Source organism: Oryzias latipes, chromosome 20, assembly GCF_002234675.1.
Source record: "Oryzias latipes chromosome 20, ASM223467v1".
Classification (NCBI taxonomy): Eukaryota; Metazoa; Chordata; class Actinopteri; order Beloniformes; family Adrianichthyidae; genus Oryzias; species Oryzias latipes.
Genome location: NC_019878.2, coordinates 21,148,228 through 21,170,437, shown reverse-complemented (window position 1 = coordinate 21,170,437; position 22,210 = coordinate 21,148,228). Strand labels below are relative to the sequence as shown.

Sequence of the window (22,210 nt, the reverse complement as noted above, 5' to 3'; positions counted from 1 at the left end):
AACTACTAGTATGAGACACTCATGTGTGAAACATTATTTTAGAAAGTTTTTGGACTATAAAACCTCCTTTTGTTTGCGTTTTGGTAACAAAGTTCATTTTTAAGATGTGTTGAATCCATAAAAATGTTATCAATGAAATAAAATATTTTTTGTCTTTCCCATTTTTTTTGGTGCAAAAATACACACATTTGTAATTAATTTTCATTTTATCAACAAGTTTAATTGATTATTTTGTGTTTATCCCACTAGATCCATTAAGAAAAATGAAGAAACCCAATTTATAGTTAAACAAACCTACATTTAAATTAAAAATATAAACAATTTATGATTTCTCATTATTATTGAAGGAATTTAAGTAAATACGCTGCTGTGTGTGTTCAAACCTTTAAAATATACAAAAGTTTGGATTTACATTTTAGCATTTACATATTATTTTCATATAGTTGTCACTACTTCAGCTCTATGAAGCTCATTTAGATGCAGAAAATGATCTGAATTTACCCCTGCAAAGGCCTGATTGTGATCCACATTTATCTAAATGTGATGCGTACGGTTTGTCTTTTTTTTATGTGATATCCCCCAAACCAACCAGCACTTTTATGCAAAAATAAATAAGTAATTGGTCGTATTTTTGTTGTTTTTTGCAGTGTTGAGACATATCCCGTCACAGAGAGCACCTCGACATCCATGGGCCACGTCTGCATGCCAAATAGTGCGACAAGCCTTCCACAGGAGGATCTGGGGTGCACTGACAACTAACTCCCCCCCCCCAGGGAACTCACTCAAGACTTTCTTTTTTTGTTTGTCGCTCTAGCTGCACAAATATGGTTCCCATCATGCCATGCTCCAGCCCAAAGCATGCATCACTACATTTCAAGGAGGGGGGGGGGGGCGCGCCGCCACGTGGCCTTCACGTGTGGCGGGTCATTCAGGGGAGGGGAGGGACTGGGCTGGGGTGAAAGAGGCCTTCAAACCAAAGGAAAGGGGCATGCAGCAGAGTGAACTCCTACTTGGATCCGAGCGTGGGATCTGATTGGGGCTCTCGCATGTCCATCTGCCTCGCTGGCATCTCACTGGCTCCGGGGAATCCCACCGGCTTCCTAAGAGTTGGCGAGGATTCGAAGGTTGTCCGATTAGAGTTGTGGCGAGACACCCCCCCCCCACCGGCAGCATGTCAGAGGGGAAGCACCTGGCGGCGCTGGGTGTGTGTTTGTGTGTGTGTGTATGCTGCGTTCGTGTTAGGTTCAAGGGTCTGTTAGGAGGTGCGAGACAAGGCCGGGCTCTGCGATGGGTGTGCGATCCAGCACAGGAGGGCCGGGAGGCGTCCCGCTCGTCTGAGGGACACGCTCGTTCAACAAAACTCCTCGGGGAAACCAAAACACACATGCTTCACACACAGAGACAGACAACACAACGATAAAGAACCACAACGAGGGGAGGGGCTGAGCTCACCGACCCCGTGCGTCCTCTCACAGACAAATACATGACCCCCGTGAGAAGAAGAAGAAGAAGAAGCTCCGCCGAAGAGCTGTGGCCCAACAAACGCAACACAAAACGTGGGGAAGTGAAGCGACGACGAAAAAGAGCAAATCCAACGTCTGCAGCCCTTATAGGAACTGATCTAGTGGTGGATTTTCAAAATAAAAGAAATTTTCTTGAATTGCAGCTACTGAAGGAAAAGAAATGTAAATAATATTTATAAATTAACGTGCTTAAAATGGCCAAAAGCATAAGAAACTGAGAATAAGTTGTTATTTTTGTTGTTTCTTGAGTTCAAATCAAAATCTTGAGAGAATTAAATTTCGGATAAAGTGCATTTTATAATTGCTTTGTTAAAAATAAAATGGGTAAGAATAGATAATATAGTTTACTTAAATATATATAACTGTCAAGTTCATAGTAAAATAAATTTGATATAATCAGAAAACTACTCATTTCATTTTGTTTTTTTAATTGTCTTTTCTTTAAACAAAAAAAAAGATTTGAACAAAAAAAGATAAATTGGAAAAACAATTGTTTGTGTTTTTCGTTCGTTGACATCAGGATTTAATAATTTTATTATACCATATAACTAAAGCTGGGATTAAAAAAAAACATTTGAATTAAATTAGAATGAAAAGATTTAACATTGTGAATAAATATTGAATCCAAAGATGGATTTTCTATTTCTGGACAAAAAGCTGCTTTTCTTTTAGTTATTTATGTACAAAAATTCATATTTGTTCAGTTTTTGTCACTAATTATGTGCAAAATGTTATTGACAGCTGAATTAAATGGATTTTAAATGGCGATTAGACCATTAAATTCATATTTAACCTTTAAATTGGTTTAGCCTAATAACATCCAGTTAAATATTTATTATTTCCCCCCCTAATTTTTACTCGAATACAAAGCGTTTCACATTAAACATTTAGGAACAAAGCGACATTTATCTACAAAGCCCATTAAAGAAATGCAACAATTGACTTATTGCATTAAAGAAATGCAGTGAGTCAGAAAGTTGATGTTTTTCTAACTAGATTGGCCATCAAAAGCAGTTTCTGTGCAGCCTGAAGCTGGAACCGGACGGTCTCAGTGACACCGGTGGCTCGCCCTCAGCTGCATGACGGAGCTCCAGCATCAATCGGCTCGCCGGAGGAATGCACAAAGAGGCCGTGACGCCGACCCCCGGCTCATCGATCGGAGCCCCCGGGTCGAGCCCCCGTTTGCAGGACAACATTTCCTCTGACTTGTTCCACAAGCTCGCTTAAATGTAAGTGGATCCATCGCGCTGCAGAAGGCGAGAAGATGAAACAGAGCGTGCATATCGATCGCCTCAGAAGCGACCGCGCCTGGTGACCGGTCGGTGAGTTTTGGCATGGACGCGTTTGGACGTCACACGTGTGTGAGGAGGGAAATTAAAAGAGAGGAAAGGAGAAAACATGTAGGCGGAGGAAGAACTGGAGGATCTGACAAAACAAGGCTGACATGAAAACCACGGAGACACAAGTTACACTTCAGCAGGATTTTGGAGATCTTTTCTTTCTGACTAATCTATCTGTAGAAATGTGTGGAAATCGAGATTATCCTGGGAAGCTGGAATGATGAACGTCAATTTGCAGTTAAAATTTTTTCATAGATGAGTGTTTTGATGAGTGTAACGTTAGTTTCCCTTTATAGCTTTCAAACCTGATTATATTAGTGTGAATTTAAAGGTGTTTTAAACTGACAACAACTATCACTATTTTGTCGGTTTTTCTGTCCCCTCCTTAAGTCATCCTGTTCAAAGTGCAGCCGTCGTCGTCCTCTGGGCTCAGAATCCCACACGGGGCCACACAAAGCGAGTGGCGCATGCAGCGTCTGGCTCTGGACTAGACTCAGGCTTACTTTCTGGCTCGGTTCTGGACGGCCTGCTGCTGCTGCTGCTGTTGCTGCTGCTGCTGCTGGACCTGCTGGGAGGGGGCGGGCCTCTTGCGACTGGGCTCCATCACCGGGGAGGGCAGGCCGGGTCGCACGGCAGGGCTCCCTCCGTACGGGGGACCTGGGGGGCCCATGGGAGCACCCTGGTGGGGCATTCTTGCTCCAGACGGCATGCCAGGACGCTGCAGGGGCAAAGATACAAAACCGAATGTTTCTTCTCATCCAAACATCAACATTTCTCCAACAGAATTTGCAATTTCAGGGCACCCAGTCCCCCATTTGTGTAGCGTGTGGCGGTAGATCAACAACATGAAATATGAAGCATGCATTCCGCCTCTTTTATCCTTAAAAATTTTAGAAATTTGCACGTTTAAAAAAGTTAACTTCCACAAAACACCAGATTAAAATTCTATCTGTGTTACGTATGCAGTTCAACACGCAATAACGCACACAAAGCCACACTCCAACAGACGTCTGGGAACAACTGGGGGGGCCCTCACCTGTGCCTGTCACTCCCCTGGCAACAGCTGCCTCTGCTTGTTGCCTGAAACCAAGCAACGCTTTGTGTGGAAAAAAGGAGAAGGTCAGAGCCCATCCTGGGCTGAGACCTCTGTGTGTTTGTTCAGAACAACTGCAGAACACATCTGCTCTGCAGAACCGGGTCAAGTCATCTCCATCCATCTTCTGAAGGCAACTACAGAAACTTCCTTTAGTTCCCAGGCCAACCCAGCTTAACTCCAGTTGAGGCAGGAGCTCTCCACCTACCCAGAGAGGGCAAACCACCTTTTTGTCGGTCCACAACCATGGTTTCCAACTTGGATGTGCCAATTCTCATTCCAGCTGCTTCACACTCAACTTCCCCAGAGCACACTGAAGGTTCTGGTTCTGAGAAGCAAACAGGACATCATCATCTGCAAAGAGCAGAGATGAAATTTTGGGGTCCCCAAGCCAAACCCCTTCCCAGACTTTGGCTGTGCTTTAACATTTATAAACAGAACCAGTGACGAAGGGCATCCCTGCCGGAATCCAACAAGCTCTTGGAACGGCCTCAACTGACCGCCTGTAATACGAATCGTTGTGAAGAGACTGGACAGCTCTTACACTCAAACCCTCACACACTCTCTGTACGGTGTACAGCCATAACAGGGACACAAACACAAAGTCCTCCTCCGTTCAAACACTGACCAAATTCTCCCCTCCAGTACCCTGGAGTAAAATTCCCAAGAGAATAGTGTGACCCTCCTGTGGTTGGCCCACACCCTGTAGTCCTTCCTAAAAGATGGAGCACCACCCGGATCTGGCAATGCAGAGGTGATGTCACAAAGGTGTGTTACACGACATCCAGAGACCGGAGGTACCATCCCCAGTGCTCATCAGCTAAACGCTTTCATTTTATAAGTACAGTCTGCACATCCGTCTTTGGAAAAGCTTGGATGTTGTTTGTTTTCGTGGGAGAAACGCTGCCGAGGCCGGCTCTCGGTTGACGCCACAAAATGGGCAGCATCCACAAGGAACAAACGGCGGTGCCTCCGAAATCAAGTCGTCTTACTTCCGGGTATGAAAAAGGGGCTGAGAAAATAACACATTTCAGAGAAAAATGGTTCTTTGGTGTGCCAAAGGTATAATATCATCATATATATGGATATAGTTTACTCTCAAAGGCTTAAGAAAAGCATGACATAGGCTCTTGAAAGAAGATCTATCAATATTTTTGTACTTTTGTTAGGGATGGGCGATATATCGGTGCAAGTATCCGTCCGGTATTAAAAAATCTACAGATATTGTTCTAACTGCTTTGAGATTCACTTATTTTTTTAAATGTATACTTGTTTCTAATAGATTGGGAAGCTTATGTTTAAAGTCATAGTCAGTAATTGACTGTTTTCAGGTACATTTTTGATAGGGATACATGTTGTTCCTAATAGATCTCTGGCAATGGGGAGCTTACGGTTTACAGTTGTGCCCAATGTTCAATAAATGGTCTGTTTTCAGATATATTTTAGAGTGTTAAAGTGGTACTTGTTCCTTTGAGATCATTTGCTGTATGTTAAAAAGGTCAAGTACGCTGTAATTGTACGGTAAAGGAAAACTTTCTGACGTTTCTGATAATGAAGCAAAAAGGAAATCTAAACTTTGCGTGACCGTAGACACTTAGATATCAGTATCGGCCCATCCCTAATTTTTGTGCTATAATGTTACATATTAATGATAGTATCAGCTTTCGTATAATGACTTTGTAAAGGTTGTCCATGTTATTCTTGTTTCCCAATGTTAAAACCCTAGGAAATAGAAAGTTTTGTGAGACCAGGCTGCATTTATGTTTCATTCTGGGGGGAAGTTAGACCGAAACAAAAGGAAAATTTTGCAGCCAACTTCCAGTGGTCATTTGATGAGCTGCAACATTCCCTACATGCCTTAAACACTGGAGGTGGGAGGCAAGGCGACCCCAAATAAGTTTGGAACCCTTTTATGGACACACAAAGACACCAAACCCACAGGGGGACCGTTGTCCTCACGGTTTAACCATCATGGAAACCGATGGTTTTGAACTGGCCAGGAGTCTGCTGAAAAACCAGGCGAGTCTTTTTGAGTCACAAACCTATTTCACTGCTCCAAAATGATCATTGACTGAAGGTAAACGCTAATGCGTTCATAATCATGTGAATCTGGAGCAATGCTGAGAAAGTTAGACCTTAACTGCCTTTTTCAACCTGTTCAATAATGAAACATCAAACAAGAAACGTCAACTAATGTTAAGTATTACACATTCTTTGAGCCATAATTATCTATGCTAAGCTAACAATGTCTGCCAAAGGTTTGAGTCAATTTATTCTTATTAGATTTTGTTCATTTTCACCTTTGGAAACCTAATTTTGAACCCCCTAAAAAACTAAAAATAATCAATCAAATGACTATTTAAATAACTTCCTACTAATAAATAAATGTAAATGTTGTAGAAACACAGTACTTTAAAGGTTTGGTGACTTATTTTTCTCATTAAGAACCTAGAAATACTCAAAGAATTTACATTTCTGGATACTTTAATGCAATATTGTCAAAGTAGCAACAATTGTGGTACTTTAAGGCACCCGTAGTAGCATAATCTGACTTAAATCTTTCTTACTAATAGCTACCCACAATGGTTTATTGCAATAAAGTGGGTCTGAGGTGTGTGGCAGCAAAATTATTAGAAAAGTGAGGTTAACGTGTGGCCGGAAAACCTTCAGCCTCCAGAGGAACAAGCAAATGTTGGTGAAAGACGACAGCTGAGGGACATAAACCCTACCACAGGCTCACATTTTTTCCAACATGTGTCACGTCATGTGTGCCGCGCGTCGCACATGTCTGCAGCAATCTTTAGACCGTCCACAAACACTGAAAGCAAACAGACAGAGGCCGGACTGGGGGGACATTTGGGCGCGTTTTGTTCACCCACCAGAGATTAAAACTGCTTCAACTATTCTGAGAGTCGGAGGGAGGCCGCGATAAGAGGCCCGAGCAGACCCTGCTGTCACTCTGTTGGGGGTGGGGGGGTCACAGCAACAGGAGGGGATAAAACAACATATGGTCCTCCCCTCTCGAACATTAAGGAGTTATAGGAAATGCTTCCTTTGCTGATCTTCATGGTAGAAAATCCTATCCAAGAGATGCAGGGGGAAGATTAAGGCAATCCACTCACACAATGAGCGGCGCTTTATAATCTGACCTTCTGAACCGTCTCCAACACGCTTGCCGGGAAGCGATCGGATCTGCCATGTGGGCCGATAACTGAGACGTGTGCTGGTATCCCCGGGAAGGCTGCAGGGATTGAAAGAGGCCAAACTTGACCCACGCAGTCCTAAACACGCCGGCATGATGGCTGTTTTCACACGAGTCCTTCTAAGGCTTCCCAAGGATCTTCCCAGACATCCGAGTTATGGGCTCTTTCCGTGACCCCCCACCAAAAAACCACGCTCCTGAATGCAGCTCCATCCAACATCTGTTTTAAAAATGTACAATCCTGCCTCATTTGCGAGTTCGCAGCAGGTCCAACTCCTGCACAGACATTTAGCAAACACCGGAGAAGCAGATAAACCCTTTTATTCCTAATCATCAATGAAAATGGTGTTTTTGTGGCATTTTATTCATGATGGAGATCATATCATGATGGAGATCAAGAAAAGTAAGCTCAAAATTGTATTACTGAATGCTTCTTTATTCAAATTGTACTCTAAACTGGCGGGAGAGCGTGTTAACAGATGGGTGGCGGGAAGTGGTGCTGAACGCCAACAGTCCCGCCCAGGACTCAGAGGTGAATCTCTAACGAACTACTGCCGCTCTGCAGAAACTATAAGTCCTAAAATCCCACATAGGGTTTTCTGATTTTGGCTAAAAACGGCCTGATCAGAATTAAAAGACCACTGAGAACGCTTTAAAAATAGATCAAGAGATGAACAAAGTGGGACTTTGCACTGAGTAAAACAACATTTAAAAAAAAGACATCAATGTCCGTGTAATGTCAGAAAACATTATTTATAGTGACTTAACTATGACATTTAAAGGTCATTGTCAAAAAGTTTTAAATAAAACTCCTGCTCACGTTCTTGCTTGTCTGAGGGCGCTCAAGAAAAGCAAACATCTTTTTAAAAAATGCATTAATTTCGCTTTTCAATCAATTATTTTCTATCATAAATTAAATATATTTTGTCAGATGACCCTAAATACCAGAAAGGTGTCTTGAATTTTAACCCCTGAATTTTAATGCATCTAATTAAAATCATATATTTTTTAACAACTAACAAAATATTAGAAAGACTGAACAACAGTTTAAGGAGAAGCTCTGACTTCCAGATTGAAGCTCGTTAAAAAACATAGTGAAGACAGGCGGGTGCAGTTTTCCAAGCTACCACAAGGGGCTTCACACCGACACAAAGCCGTCCCATTGGCTCCAATGTTACTGGATCTGATTTGATAGCAAGAATGAATAACAAAAATGTTTTTGCTGCTTTGTCAGATACATGGTGTACATTTTAGGGCGGCATTTATAGTTTACTATGCTTTAGGGAAAAAAATGCACGAAAAAGTGATTATTTTTTCCAGATAATTGTCACCCTACTTTTTTCCATCTGCTTTATTTTAGGAAGATGAGAACTTGATGACATCATATCTTGTTAATAAAGACGAGATTAGCCCCACCCCCCTTCCCATCCCTGTGGCTGAGAACGCGGAGAAGAAAATTTTAAAAAATACAATAAAACAACTTTTAAATAATGTGTGGATCTTTCCTAGCTTTTTCAGTAAATACGCAGAAAATCTTGACATTGCACCCCCTGCTGGTCATTCCAGGAAGCGCAGATTGAATGCATCCGATTCGTATAACCTTAACCCTCACAATCTGGACCAGAAATTAGACGTTTTCTTTACTTTACACAGCAGTTTACTTGGTTTAAAGTACTGGCGCTTGCAGAATTACTCATATTTTGACTGAATGCAGCTCTCAATTCTGGAAAATTAGGTCCTATCAGATCAAATTGGACAGAAAACCCCAACGTTAGCCAAACAGGTTAGACTCTTCAAAGGAATATTTCTTTGGAGGAAAAAAAAAAAGAGCCATTTGATCCCTCCTTATCATGGAAATCTCAGAGGATTATCCAAGATATCCCTCAAACTATTTAATAAAGAGATAAACAGTTGATGAATTTGTGCCAATCTCCTCTCCAAATAGGGAAACATCCGAGCATCGGTGCAGGATGGGAGAAGTTCTCTCAGAAGGTTTCGGATACAGCGTGTCATTTTATGTTTTGGCTGCTCCGGGTTTCCCACGCAGAGCGCTGGAAGGATTTTCCCTTCGCCGCGGCCATCGCTGACCTCCACGCACACACTCACACCAGCTCCAGGCAGCTGGGGGGGTAAGACAGATAATGAGGAGGAGACTTCAGTCTCCCCCATCAGCCCTCCAAGAGGAGCTCAGCCAAACGCTGCTGGGAGGCTGGAACGCCACGACCTTCAGGAGCTGCGCTGGCTGCACATCTGGACTTGGGCTCTATTAGCCCATGAAAGGAAAGACGTGGTCACCGCCCGCCGCAACCCGCCCCACATCATCCCCATACCCCATGGTATAAATATTTCTCCGTCCTGCTGTACGCACACCAAGAAACCTGCCGCAACTATTATAACAAGACTTTTCCATCTCCTGCTCTGGGGGGGGGGGGGGGGGGGGGGGGGAGACGGGGGGGAGGACGGCACGAGTGAAAATAAGCAGAGGGAAATATTTGGCTTGGAGCAGCCAGAGTCTCATCAAGGTTAATTGGTCTGTTGAGAGGAGACGCTGGTCCGGCTCATCCATCACCTGCTCCATTGTTCCCCCAGAGAGGGTCTCGAACCCGCGTCGTGACCGCTCCTGTCAGAGGCACAATGCCTCAATCCAAATCCTCCACGCCGGCGTCGCAGCGCCCACGCTTTTAGACCAGGCGGCCGGGTCTTGGAGAGGAGCGTCGTCATGAAAGTTCTCCAAAACTCCTTCAGTGGGGAGGTAGGAGCTCCTTGGGGGGCAGGGGGGCATTTCCCATTTCCAAAAAGCACAAAGAAAAACTTGGGAGTTTTTTTTAATTTTTTTATTCTAAAGTGATGGGAATTTTTGATGCAGAAAAAAAAACAAAAACTAAAGTTCTACTATTATTAGATAAGATTATTATCATTTGTATTGTTTTTTTCCATTCTTCCACCATTAAATTTCATATTTTCTCCAAACAAAACCAAAAAACCTTTTCTCTTCAAACGTGATCTTCAGAAAAGAGTGACAAAAAAAGAAAAATACACTTTAAAAAGACAAAGTGCTGCAATTAAAGACCTGCTCCCATGAAAATGGTGTTTTTAACATGTTCCTGTGGGATTTTTCTGATAAATTCAACTTAAAACTGCATTTCTGAGTATTTCTGTAGCCACATTATTGTGAATCAGGAGCAGATGAAAAAATGCTGTGGAAGAAGCTTGTATTTGGTGGGCTACAAGCTAGATGCATCCACTTGTAGACGACTACATCTGTCTTTTAGCTGTAAGCCAGCAGGTAAACAGATGGATGATGGGTAATCATCCACAAACCTGCAGAAACTATGTCCTAGTAAACAAAAGACAGCGCTAAAAAGCGTTTTTGATTTGATAATCATAATTATAAGAAAGAACGCTTTGACGATAGGTTTAGAAGAACTGATTAATGTCGATCAATATAAACAAAGATTATCTTAATATAATATATATATATAAGTAATAATAATATCAGATTGTTATTGTGAGTTATCAACTTACAAATAAGTGAAATCAAAGAGTTTTTGTCTTTTAGCTGCTAAAAAAAGTCAATTTATTGTCTAGTTTCTAAATGTGTTGTTTCTAAAAGAACCTTGGAGAATCCATGGGGTCAAATTTGGTCACAGCTCATTTATTTTATTAAATTATTTGTATTTTCTTGTCTTCTATTTTTGTGGATGTATTTAATTGCCGAAGATCAAAATGAACTAACAAAACAAAAACACACACAACTGTAACAGCCCAGAAGAAAAATTGTTCTTGTGTTCTGCAGGGATAAATATTAATGGTAGAAAAATGGCTAAAACCTTTGAGGATTTCACCTTGACACAGTTTCAAGCCACAAACTTATTTGAAAAGAGTAAACCAAAGCAAAATCAGAGGGCAATTTTTCAAATAGTGATGGGAATTTTTTTAAACAAATTCTATTGTTTGCTAAAAAAAAATATTTTAATTAAGGTTTTTTACTTCTAATTTCTTCTCTAACGAAGATTTTTCACATTTATTTCAAACAAAATTTCAAAATAGTTTCTTGTTAAGCAGGATTTTCTTACTGCATGTCAACTGTGAGTTTTTATTTCCCAAATCAATTCTTGATTTATTATCATCGGACATACTAAGCTGGATGTCTTCATGCTTAAGATTCTAGGTGTGATTGCTTGAAATCATCAATCAAATCCAGAACGTGGTGTGGATGTGAGGCTCTGCGTGGAAAAACGTGGATCATTCACACAGACGCACGCGCACACACACCCTGCAGCTCCGAACCAAAACAAACCGGTCCATGTGCGCGCGCGGCCCTGGAAACGGTGAACCGGGAGCGACGCTTGACATCGCCTGCAGTCTTCACATGAATGAGCCGATTGTTCTGCATGATTTCCAGGAGTGGCTCCGTCTACAATACTACATCCGGTCGTCTCGTGACCTTACAGGTTCAAATTCATCCACCACCAACCGGCAGCTGGAAGCAGACCCCCCCCCCCCTCCCCGTTCTGACCCCCCCTCCCTCCCTCCCTCCCTCAGCCCCGTTAGCCAAAAGCTGATGCCTTTTTGCAGCTCATCCATCCATCCATCCATGCTGCTCCACTTCTCAGACCACCTCCTCCTGCCAGGCGGAGGTCCGGGGAGCTGGAAATAACCTTCACTCTACCCAGCGATCCCGCGCGCAGACCGCCGCGTGCACGCACCCTCGCGCGCGCTCTCACACATGCCGGAGCCCCGCTCGCCTCGCAGGAATGACGGACAGCGCCACTCACCACCCCATGGACCAGGAACTCAAACAGTTTGCTCTTGGTGGCTTTCCTGGCTCCCCCCGCCGTCTCCTCCGTAGCCATTTGCTCCTCGGTCCCCTCCGCTCACCCCGCTGCGTCTCCCCCTCTCCTTCTTTTGTCTCTCCCTTCAGCCAGCCTCCGGTTCCCCTCCCCTGCTCCACTTTCCTTCTCTTTGTGCTCTCCTTTTCAGCACTGCCTGTCCCCGACTCCTTCTCTCCTCCCTCCCTCCCTCTCCCGGAACGCGGAGTGGATCTGCCTCCCCCCCTTCCGAGCCGAGCCGCCTTTCAGGAGCCCCGGCACGTCGCTCGCCAGCTCGGAGGTGGGGTGTGTGGAGGGAGGGACGGAGGGGGGGGGTCTGGCAGGGGGGTTTCAGCCAGCCCACGCGGCCGCACCCCCACACAGCTGTTGCATTCCATTGGTGGATAAGGGTATGCAGCGCCGCGTGCCGTGGAGCGGGAGCTGGGGAGGGCCGGTTCCCGCTCTGCAGCTCACCACCCGGCCACCAACACACGAGCTCATTCTCAAAAAAATGAAATGAAATAAAAGGCGCCGCACTCGGAGGATGAACGTGAGGGCTTCCTGTCCACAGCACCTCCACTTCCGGTTTGCTCCTCCATCACTTCCTCCTCGCGTTTCATCGGCCTTTACCTTTCACCCACTTGTCAGGCCAGGGGCCACAGTCAGGCCAACCAACAGCAAGGTGACTGCAGGGACGTTCAACCCCCCCCCCCATCTGAAGCAGCAGGACCCCCCACCACCACCACCACCACCAGACCCCCGCCGTCAGACCGGAGCAGTAAAATATTCATGAGGTTATCTGAATGGCAAAGGGGTTGAAGTGTCTTTGAGTGGACAAAACGATTATTAATCATTATATTAATTTCTAAAAGTGTTTTTTTTTGTGTCAGTTTGTAAAAACATTTTATTTTAAAGGCATTTACTAGAAAGTTCAGGATAAACTTCAGCTCTAAAATGAATTATTTACTCCACTGACGGTTTTTTTTATTTGCCTGCTGGCGACCCCTGCTGGTAAGATGAGTAAACTGCAGCCGAGCCCCAACCTTGACTGCAAAGTCCTTTTCCGTTCCCTCGGTGTACAATTTTATGTGTTTCATTCAATTGAAAAAAAATGATCTGATGTTGTATTATATTTGCCATAAACAAATTACATTTGCATTTCCTACATCAGTTAAACTGACCCACAAACGCTCGTCTTTATTTTCTGCAAGGTCAAAGCTTTTTCGTGCAGATCTGCAGAAAGTGTCCGTCTGCTGCCTCTCCAGCGACACTGTTGGTAACAAAGACACCCGTGCAAGAAGTACCCCCTGCTAAACCCCCACCATCTACCTCACCGAGGCAAATCAGTCTCACCAAATGGTAATATATATCCCTGAGAGAAACAGACAGGAGGGGCTAGAGGGACCAGTAGTTCCACTATTGAACACGAGGGGGCGCAAACTACCTCAGGGGGCGTGTTTAAGCTCTAAAATTAAACTTAAAATATAATAATCATCCATCAAGTACAGAAATGTTTTAAAATTCCATTTTTGGGGGAAAATTTAAGATTTTAAGAGAAAAATCTATACTCTTTAATTCTTGTCTGACACAGTCATCTATTTTTGCCATTTAATTATGTCAAATATAATTGATGGGATTTCATAGAATTTAAAGGAGGGTTAATAAAATGTTTATTTCAGTGCCAGTTGATGTGGAACAACGTTTTTGAACCCTAGGAGTTCCATTTCCTCCATTTAAAAATCAGTATAACTTGGGCCGAAAAATAGTTTTCCATTTTTAAAGAGACAAGCTCATCTAACCACGACAAGTATATGAACAAATAAAACCGTTTTATCCCACATCTGGACATGTTTTTTGCTCACGGGTCCAAATTCAGGCTTAACTCACCACCATAGATTCCAGCTTTGTTTGTCTGAATGGGTTGAAACAAGTACAACAAATATATTTGTGTTTAAAATTGAGTGAAATAGACACATTTTTCCAAATGAGAGAAGTTAAGATAAAAAATTAACATTTATAACCTTTGAATATCTGTTTTCGGTGCTAGCTAATAACAGAAAGCAGGCAGATATTTGGTATTTAGATTACAGATCAAGAGTAATTGCATTCAGTTACAGTTTAAGTGGATTCCAATACAATAATTTTAACTTTTAATGTTATTTTTGGTTCTAAATCTATTAGGAAAGTCACCATAAACCTTATTATGTCTGGAAATGTCCTCATCAAACGACTCAGGTATCAAAAAGTTGACGTTGGCGGGAACGTTGAACCGGAGCAACCCCGTTGCCGAGAGCTGTCTGTTTACACAAAATATCCCGCTAAGCTAACTGCTGGCGAGAAATATTGCGACAGATGCCAACAGAGATGAGGGAAACAGCTGGTGTTTTCCATCTGCTCACGACAATTTTGATTAAAGCAGTATTCAGAAATACAACTTGGAGCTTAATTAATTGTTTATACGTCCTCCGTCATCAGAAAAAATGCCTCAAACTTTCTTTGGAGCGGGTCTTTTAAGGGGAGGAAAAGTAAACACCCAAACTAATCGCAGGATGAGGATATGTCTGATGTCATCAGGCTGCGTTTTGAGCATCACGGTGAAAAATGATCATGTTCAAAATGTTAAGAGGTTCTAATGACAGAAGGAAAATGTAGTTTTAAAAACAGAAACAGTGTAAAGTGCTGCGATTTCCCTCTTTTAAGGCTGCAGCAAATGCATCAAAATTTGAGACTAAAAACAGAAAAGAGTTGGAAAGATTGAAATATTTCACCCTTAAAGCTCCACTTCTGCAGCAGAGTCCTGGAATCCCTAATTCCACTGAACCTTGAAGATCTTGCGCTCCATTGAGGAATCACAGGCGGGATGACGAGGAGCGTAAAAACAGATGGAGCCTCCGGTTGATCATTGAACTCTGATGGGAGGCGGCAGGAGGAATAAAATCCCGTCAGTAACCTGCTGTTTCCCGTAGCAACGCCTTCACCCCGGCAGCCGGCCAGAACCTGCCCTCGCCAACACGATTACAGCAGGGGGGATGGGGGTGCGCGAGGGGGGAATGTGGACCAAAAAATTGGATTCCCCCTTTCCCGGGCTGCATGGGCCCCCTCAAGTCTTGGGTTTAAGAGCTGCAGACAAAACTGCGCTCAGGCTGGTTAAAGGCCGGCGTTCTCAATAGCCGTCAAAGGGAGTCGACAAAGCACTTTCGCCGAGGAGATTAGGAGGAGCTGAGGGACGTTTGGGCGGCCATTTCTCACAGTTAGGCAAGAGCAATGAAGAGGAACCAGCGGAGAAAAGGAGGAGAGTCCCACTGAGGCTGAAAAGAAAAGAGCATCTGCTGCTACTTGGCGGTTAAAGTTTGAGAAAATTGATGTTTTTGTTGAGAAGGTATTTTGGGCATTAAACCCAGGAGGGAGTCCGGTGTCGACCTTGGATTTCAGGGATTGTTTGGGACAAAGCACCTTTTTATCCAGGAGCCTTTGCAGCCCCTGTAAAGAGGAGCAGATGGGGAGACGATGCTGCAGAGAAAAATTTTTAAAAAAAAGTTTCCCTGTCTGCCTGCGAGAACCGACAGACTGGGGCGAGCCTGCGGCTCTACCTGCCCCAGGCATTTCCTGTTTGCTGTAGCCATGGCAACGGGATAATCTGCTCTGCACCCAACTCTGGCAACCAATCGCGTGAGAGCCATGCTTTAACGAGCTGGAAAGTGGAGCAGCAGCTGGTGACCCGATTCAGGATCGATGCTGCAGCTGAAACCGGAGGAAAAAGAAGCGAGGAGAGGTCTGAGTCAGCCCCGATCTTTCAGCACCGCTCTGCCTGAGCCGGATGAGAGGCCGAGGCGACAGAACCGGGGCGGCGTCGGTGGAGGCAGCCGAAAGAATTAAACCCTGCAGGACCGGAGTCGCAGCTCAGTGGTCCTCTGTCTTTTTTTAGGTCATCAAAACAACATAAAAACATTCACATCTGCCTTAGATCAATAGAAACGAACAAAAACATTATTTATTATAGAAATCAGCGATCCGCTGTGGGACTCAAAGGAAACAACACAAACCAAAATCTGTTTGTTGGTGCGGAAAAAACTGCAGCTGATGTGGTTAATGACAAACCACCAACCCGTCTGTCATTTCCCTCCAACTTAAGAAAAATAAACAAATAAATGCACTCTCACTGGTTAAAATCTGTTCTTGATTTCTTTCTTTGGTTTTCCCGTTTTTTTATTTCTTGACTTGATTTCTTTCTTTGATTTTTCCTTTTTTTTAATTTTGTGTCTTGATTTCTTTCTTTGATTTTTCCTTTTTTTTGATTTCTTGTCTTGATTTCTTTCTTTGATTTTTCCTTTTTTTTATTTCGTGTCTTGATTTCTTTCTTTGATTTTCCTTTTTTTTTGATTTCGTGTCTTGATTTCTTTCTTTGATTTTTCCTTTTTTTGATTTCGTGTCTTGATTTCTTTCTTTGATTTTTCCTTTTTTGATTTCTTTCTTGTCCTGGACGACAAGGACCACATTATTTCACGATTCTTTGTACTTTCTGTGCTTTTGAGCAGAAATTTCACCCCTGCCACAAGCTCAGAAACTCACTCAGGGAAGCTTCAGCACTGAGAAGGACAAATATTATTCAGATTTAGTCAGAAAAAGAGATATTAAACCATAAACATTTTCATAAGTGATGCTGCAATTGAATTATTAAAAGATCATTTCAATAATTCCTGGAAATATAAAACAGTTTTATATCTTGCCTGCCATTTGGTAACGATGGAAAACTGAAACCCAATCAATTAAAGCCTCTCATTAACCATGAGCTGATTGTTTCAGCTGGAATAAAATAAATAAATAAGTGCAAGCTTGTTTGTTTCTGTTGCAACAAACGGCCTTTGAGTCAACGCATTCCTCTCCAGGCGGGAAAGGAAGCGCTCCATTGTGCATTTACCCCTGAAAATAACCGCAAACACAAAGCCGGGGGTGACTGACTGTTGAGGAAACAAAGCTTCTCTGATCATTCTGCTCCGAAAGCAGCTGCACAAACTCTGGAGATAAAGACTGAACCTGGTCCAGGCTTTTCCTAAAGGAGGCTAAGCGCTCGGCAGACTGGAGAAGGACTTGATCCCCTGATCCTCCATCAGACCTTCGAGCTGTGATGGCACATTGCACACTAATGGGATTGTTCCTCTTTCTCTACACTGAGGAGAATCTCCGAGCCGGCAGCTCGGATGGACAAGACTGCAGTTTTTGCACCAACAAGGACCAAAACAATCCTGTTCAGAGCAAATGTTAAAGCTAAAGAGATGCAACCTGCAGGGTGGCGTTTTCTGCAAACATAGCAGTTATGCAACATCCCAAAAGCAGCAAACATGGGCGTTATTTCATACAGGCCATCAGAATGGAGAACATCTCTTTAGAGTCGGCGAGCAGCTGAGTCACAAAGTCCTGCATGAGTCGGAAGTGCTGTGCATCACTGCAGAGGATGCAGACTCAGGCTTAAAGCTGCAGCATTTTACATAGATGGATAAAACGAAGACCACTAAAGCAAAGAGAGTGTAGTATTAAAGACCCACTCTGATGAAAATGGGGCTTTTTAACATCGTCTTGTGGGATTTTCCTGAATATGGAGGACATTTATAAAGAAAACTAAGGTTAAAATTACATTTCTGAGCATTTCTTTATTCACCGCCACAAAAGTCAGAGGCGAATTTCCACAGAACTCATGCCTCTCTGCAGAAATTATGTCCTAGGAAAGGTTTTTCTGATTTTGGCTGGAACAGCATAATCATAATTAAAACGCTTTACTAGATCAAAAGGTGTTATGAGCGGGGCTTTTCAAGGGTTTGTTGATGATACTTTTAAACCTATTTTCTTTAGAGTAAATTCTCAAAAACAGTGTAAGGATCCAGAGCATAAAAAAAGTAGAAAAGCACACATCGCTAAGGCAGGAATCACATATTCATCATGTGACATAATGAAGAAAACACGCAAAAAAAGGAAGAGAAACAGAATTAAAGCTGTGAAGCTAATGCTATCTAATCACAGTTAAACATCTGCGCAAATGTTCTCAAAATCTGCAGCAATAACAGAAGAAACGGCCACATTTTTTCTTCCAGCTCAACCCAAAATCCAACATTTCAGATTTCCCTGTTCTGAACATGAAAGCTGTAACCAAACACACAGAAGGATTGATGGAAAATGTTGACCTGCAGCAGTTCAGCTCAGAAACGAACTCTGAGACACGGCGGCGGTGGGATGATAATGTGGGTTTATGTTATGTTATAGCCACTAGGGATAAACATCTTGTTTGTAAACTAAAGCCTCCAACAGGAAAACTTTAAAATCAAATTCTGCAGAACTTAACGTTAAAAAAAACATAAAAGACTCCAGATTTGACAAGAGGCTGCAAGTTTGGTTTTTCCCTTTCAAGCTACAAATCAAACTCCAATTGACTTTATTTGATAATCAATAAATGTGACGTGTTTATGTACCGTATGCATCACTGCTAAAATGTCTGTGCTGTTCAGAGGATGGCGTTCTCATGAATCATATTTGTTCGTCATTTCTGTATTTTTTGATCGACGTAAAACAGGAAACGCGTTTGATATTTACAGTTTTTTTTAAAAAAAATGTATAACCGGAATTCAACTTTTGTAATGCTTGAAATAAATCTGTCGATCAAATTAAATCAAAAGGAATAAAGATCAGGAAATAGGAAGAAGTCTTGACTGCCGATTAAGAAAAGACCTTTGAACTGTTTGAAAGTGTTTTTTGATAAATTATCAAAAGCAAAAAAGTGATTTTTTTTTTTGAGAAAGTAAGTCTTCATTTCATTCATAGTGCTTGATTATACATCTATCAACTCTGGATTTGATGCATTCTTAAAACATTTGGGTTATTTATTTATCTCAATTCTTGGGTTATTCATGTTGGGATATATTTTTTTGGGATACATTTTAGAAAAATACTCATTTTTTTGTTATATTGGTTCCATTTTAATCCAATAAGTTTTTTTTTTTTGCTTTTTTGTTGAGTTAAAAAGTAACCCAGACATTTTTTTAGCCCTATTTTGACCTCAGAGCTGGGGTGGAATCAATCAATCAACCAATCACTCATAGAGTTTTGACTGTGCGGGTGACTAACACCTGGATGTCAATGAATCATCAAACAAGCCTTTTGGGAATTCCACTTTTCAACCCTGGAGAACCTCTGAGCTCAAATCTGGCTGCAGTTTATTTATTGGTTTATTTCAAATCTTTCAGATTCATTTATTTTTTCTATATGCATTACACTTTTTTTTTTTTTTTTTTACATTTTCACAGCCAATTGCTGCTCCCCAAAATGAACAATCAAAATCAAACCGTCAAATTTACTTTAAAAGCCCATAAGAAAATAGTTCTTGGGGGAAGGAGAAGAACAAATCTCCAGAAAAAGGAACAAAAAAACAGAATTTAGCATCATGTTCTCTGTCATCAATAGCAGAATGACTGACTTTCTTAAGGTACTATCACTAAATATTGTCTTATTGCACAGTTTTATGAGTTAAATATGAGTTTATATGAGTGTTTTGGTTTTATATTATGAATATATGTAAATTGGTTTAAAGTAAATGAGCAAACAGAGATTTAATCTGGCGCAAAGCATGTAAATAATCCTCCTGTTAGCCACAGAATCCTTTCTGTCACAACTTCTTGGTTATTTTTGAGCTTCAAGCTGCATTTTTTCCCCTCTTTTCCGTTTTTTTCCTGGGATTTAGCAGCAGCAGCAGCAGCAGCAGCAGCAGCAGCAGCAGCAGCAGCAGATGCGGTTTCAGACGTGAAGCCCACATTCCTCACCTACTGCTGAGCGCAGCGCAGCGCAGCGCAGACTGCAGGCAGCTTCAGCGCTGAAACTGAAACTTTTCCTGCAGGATGTCAAACACTTGTGGGGCCCTGGCTGGCCGCGCGCGCTCCCGGTGTTCCCTCATTGTTTGGTGCGCTTGGGCAGGGGAGGGGGTGAGGGATGGGAAGAGGTGGGGGGGGGGGGGGGGGTGCAAAATAAAGGTACAGTCCACACTCTCGGCAGGGATCCACTCAATGGATCCACCGCGCATCCCTTCAAGTGTCTGCTTCCCACACCAGTCAAGGTTAACAAGCCGCGCTGGTGTCTGCGGCTGCGGACCGTGGGTGGGTGGGTGGGGGGGTGTTTGAGCCGCTGAAGCCCCCCCCCCCTCAGATGTCCAACTCCCTCACCCTTCTGGATTCAATGTATTTCATTTCTATATGAACCACGAAAAAGGAGCATAATCCCCCCCCCCCCCCCCCAGACGCGTAATCGTGAAAACGCAGGAAAAACTCTGGTACGCACTGATCCGGCTGGCAGCGCGCCCACAGAACAGATCTACAGACCCACTCACGGTGGATCCACGACATCAGACACTCAGATGTGGAATAAAACACGCGAGCTAATGCATCAGAGGGGTAGCACGAGCATCCCTACCTTTCTCTCCATCACTCTGCGCTTTTTTGTTTTTTTTGGGGGGCGACTCAACAACAGCAACTGTGGATGTCTGCGTCTGTGGCGTGGTCCTGCGCGGCGTGGAGCTTCCCCCGAACTTCCTTTCCACACGGCAGCAGCGGCGATCACTCCCCCATCATCACCGGGCAGCTAAGCGACTTATTAGCGCCGGCCTGTGGGACGCCGAGCCGGGGATGGAGCCAGAGCCGGGATTGGTGAAGCCTCGTTCGGGAGGGAGCTGGAGCGCAGGCGCGGTCTCTGCTGTAATGAAAAATCACCAGCGCAAGGGAGCGTCGTCAAATTACCCCCACCGAGCGTGCGCGGACATTTCCATCTGTTTAATATTAACATAAAAAAAAAATCAGAGAGGAAAACTGACTTCAGGCTGCTCATTTATGAGCAAGAATTCAGGGAAAAAAAAGCTCCAAAAGAAAAGCAGAAACAGCAGTTTAGTCAAAAACATCTTTTTCTACTGAACCCTTAGTGGAAATGGTTTCTGATTGCAATTATGTGTGATAAAGCCCTTTTAAAATCTAGAGATGCCCTAAAAATGTTATTTAAAAAAATACGAATTCCAACATTTGCCCATTTTAAAGAGCAGCCTCTCTTACTTTGAAGGGGAGGAATGAACAGCCCTTCAAAATAAGTGCTTCACTGGACAGAAATGCCCCATTTCTTCCATCAGTTTGAACAACTGACATTGTTCATTTTTTTTCTGGTCAGGCACTGGATTATATGGGATGTTTGTGTTTGCTAAAACCCCACAGACAGACATATTTGCTTTTAACCCTTTCAGGATAATTGTAGAAAACATTCTGCAAATAAAATAATTTTTTGGTTTAATTTTTTACTATAAACACTTGCTATTCATTACTATTTTATCAACCAGGAAGATTAACTAAACCTAAAACAGAACTGTTCCTGTCGTCAACATATTTCTTACCTCTTGAGGTGGGAACTGAGGTCATGTGAATGTAGAAACCAAACTGATGCCGTGTTTATCAATCTTTTTTGGTTCTGCTTCTTATATATAACGGTGATATTTAATGTTCTTCACAAGACAAAAAACTTAGGCAGCACTAACATCATTTAAACCTCAAAACGAACTGATAAAAGGAGGTGAATCTTTAAGACACAGAAAATAGAATGAATTGTAGCACTAAAAATGTATTATTCTGCAGTATTGTTTCTAAAATAATGGCTTACAAATATAGGATTTCCTGTAGAAAAAGATTTATAAAAGCTTTTATTTTGACAGGTGCCGTCCACATATCCTGTTTTGCTCTTGACAAAAGTGTACAACAATAAAACCTAAGTTTATTCAATAAAAAAATTAGTAAACTAGGTTTTACACTTTTTAATGTAAATACCCCTCATTGAACGCCTTTTTCCACTTTCAATTAGTAAATTCCGTTTAATTTTCAGATTTTTAGAAAGCTTAACTAGAAATTTAAAGAAAGCTATTATTTTGAAATTATGCTGACGTTTATCGTTCCTTCGTTGGTGCTCAAATGTTTTTATATATGTTAAAATTTACATTGGGCAACACCATTGAGACAGGAATACAATTTTTGTACATTTTTTTTACTGAAATGTTCACTAAAATAATTTCCCTGGAAGTGCCACACCAGCATTTTATTTTGAAACTATTCTACCATGCTAAAGACTGAAGTACGAAGAAGACTTGGAGCTTACAGTATATCTCCACAGAAACCGTTAAAAATAGATAAATACAGATAAAATGTTGAGTTATTTCTTTTTAACATGTTTATGTA

At 42.4% G+C, this 22,210-nt stretch overlaps 1 protein-coding gene across 11 annotated transcripts in view; it reads right to left on the bottom strand.

Moving 5' to 3' along the window:
- Positions 1-20,697, bottom strand: part of smarcd3 (SWI/SNF related, matrix associated, actin dependent regulator of chromatin, subfamily d, member 3) — a 33,654-nt gene extending 12,957 nt beyond the window's left edge. The window contains exons 1-3 of one of the 11 annotated variants that reach the window (XM_023950319.1): positions 20,418-20,697; positions 3,367-3,581; positions 1,011-1,100 (exon numbers count right to left, since the gene is read on the bottom strand). In XM_023950319.1, coding sequence (XP_023806087.1) covers positions 1,011-1,100; positions 3,367-3,581; positions 20,418-20,429 — 317 coding nt within the window. In that variant the 5' untranslated portion in view covers positions 20,430-20,697. Of the gene's footprint in view, positions 1-1,010; positions 1,101-3,366; positions 3,582-11,936; positions 12,299-14,737; positions 16,221-20,417 lie in introns of those variants that run through there. The other 10 variants (XM_023950320.1, XM_023950318.1, XM_023950317.1 and 7 more) reach the window with 10 other exon arrangements.
- Positions 20,698-22,210: the final 1,513 nt, after the last annotated feature.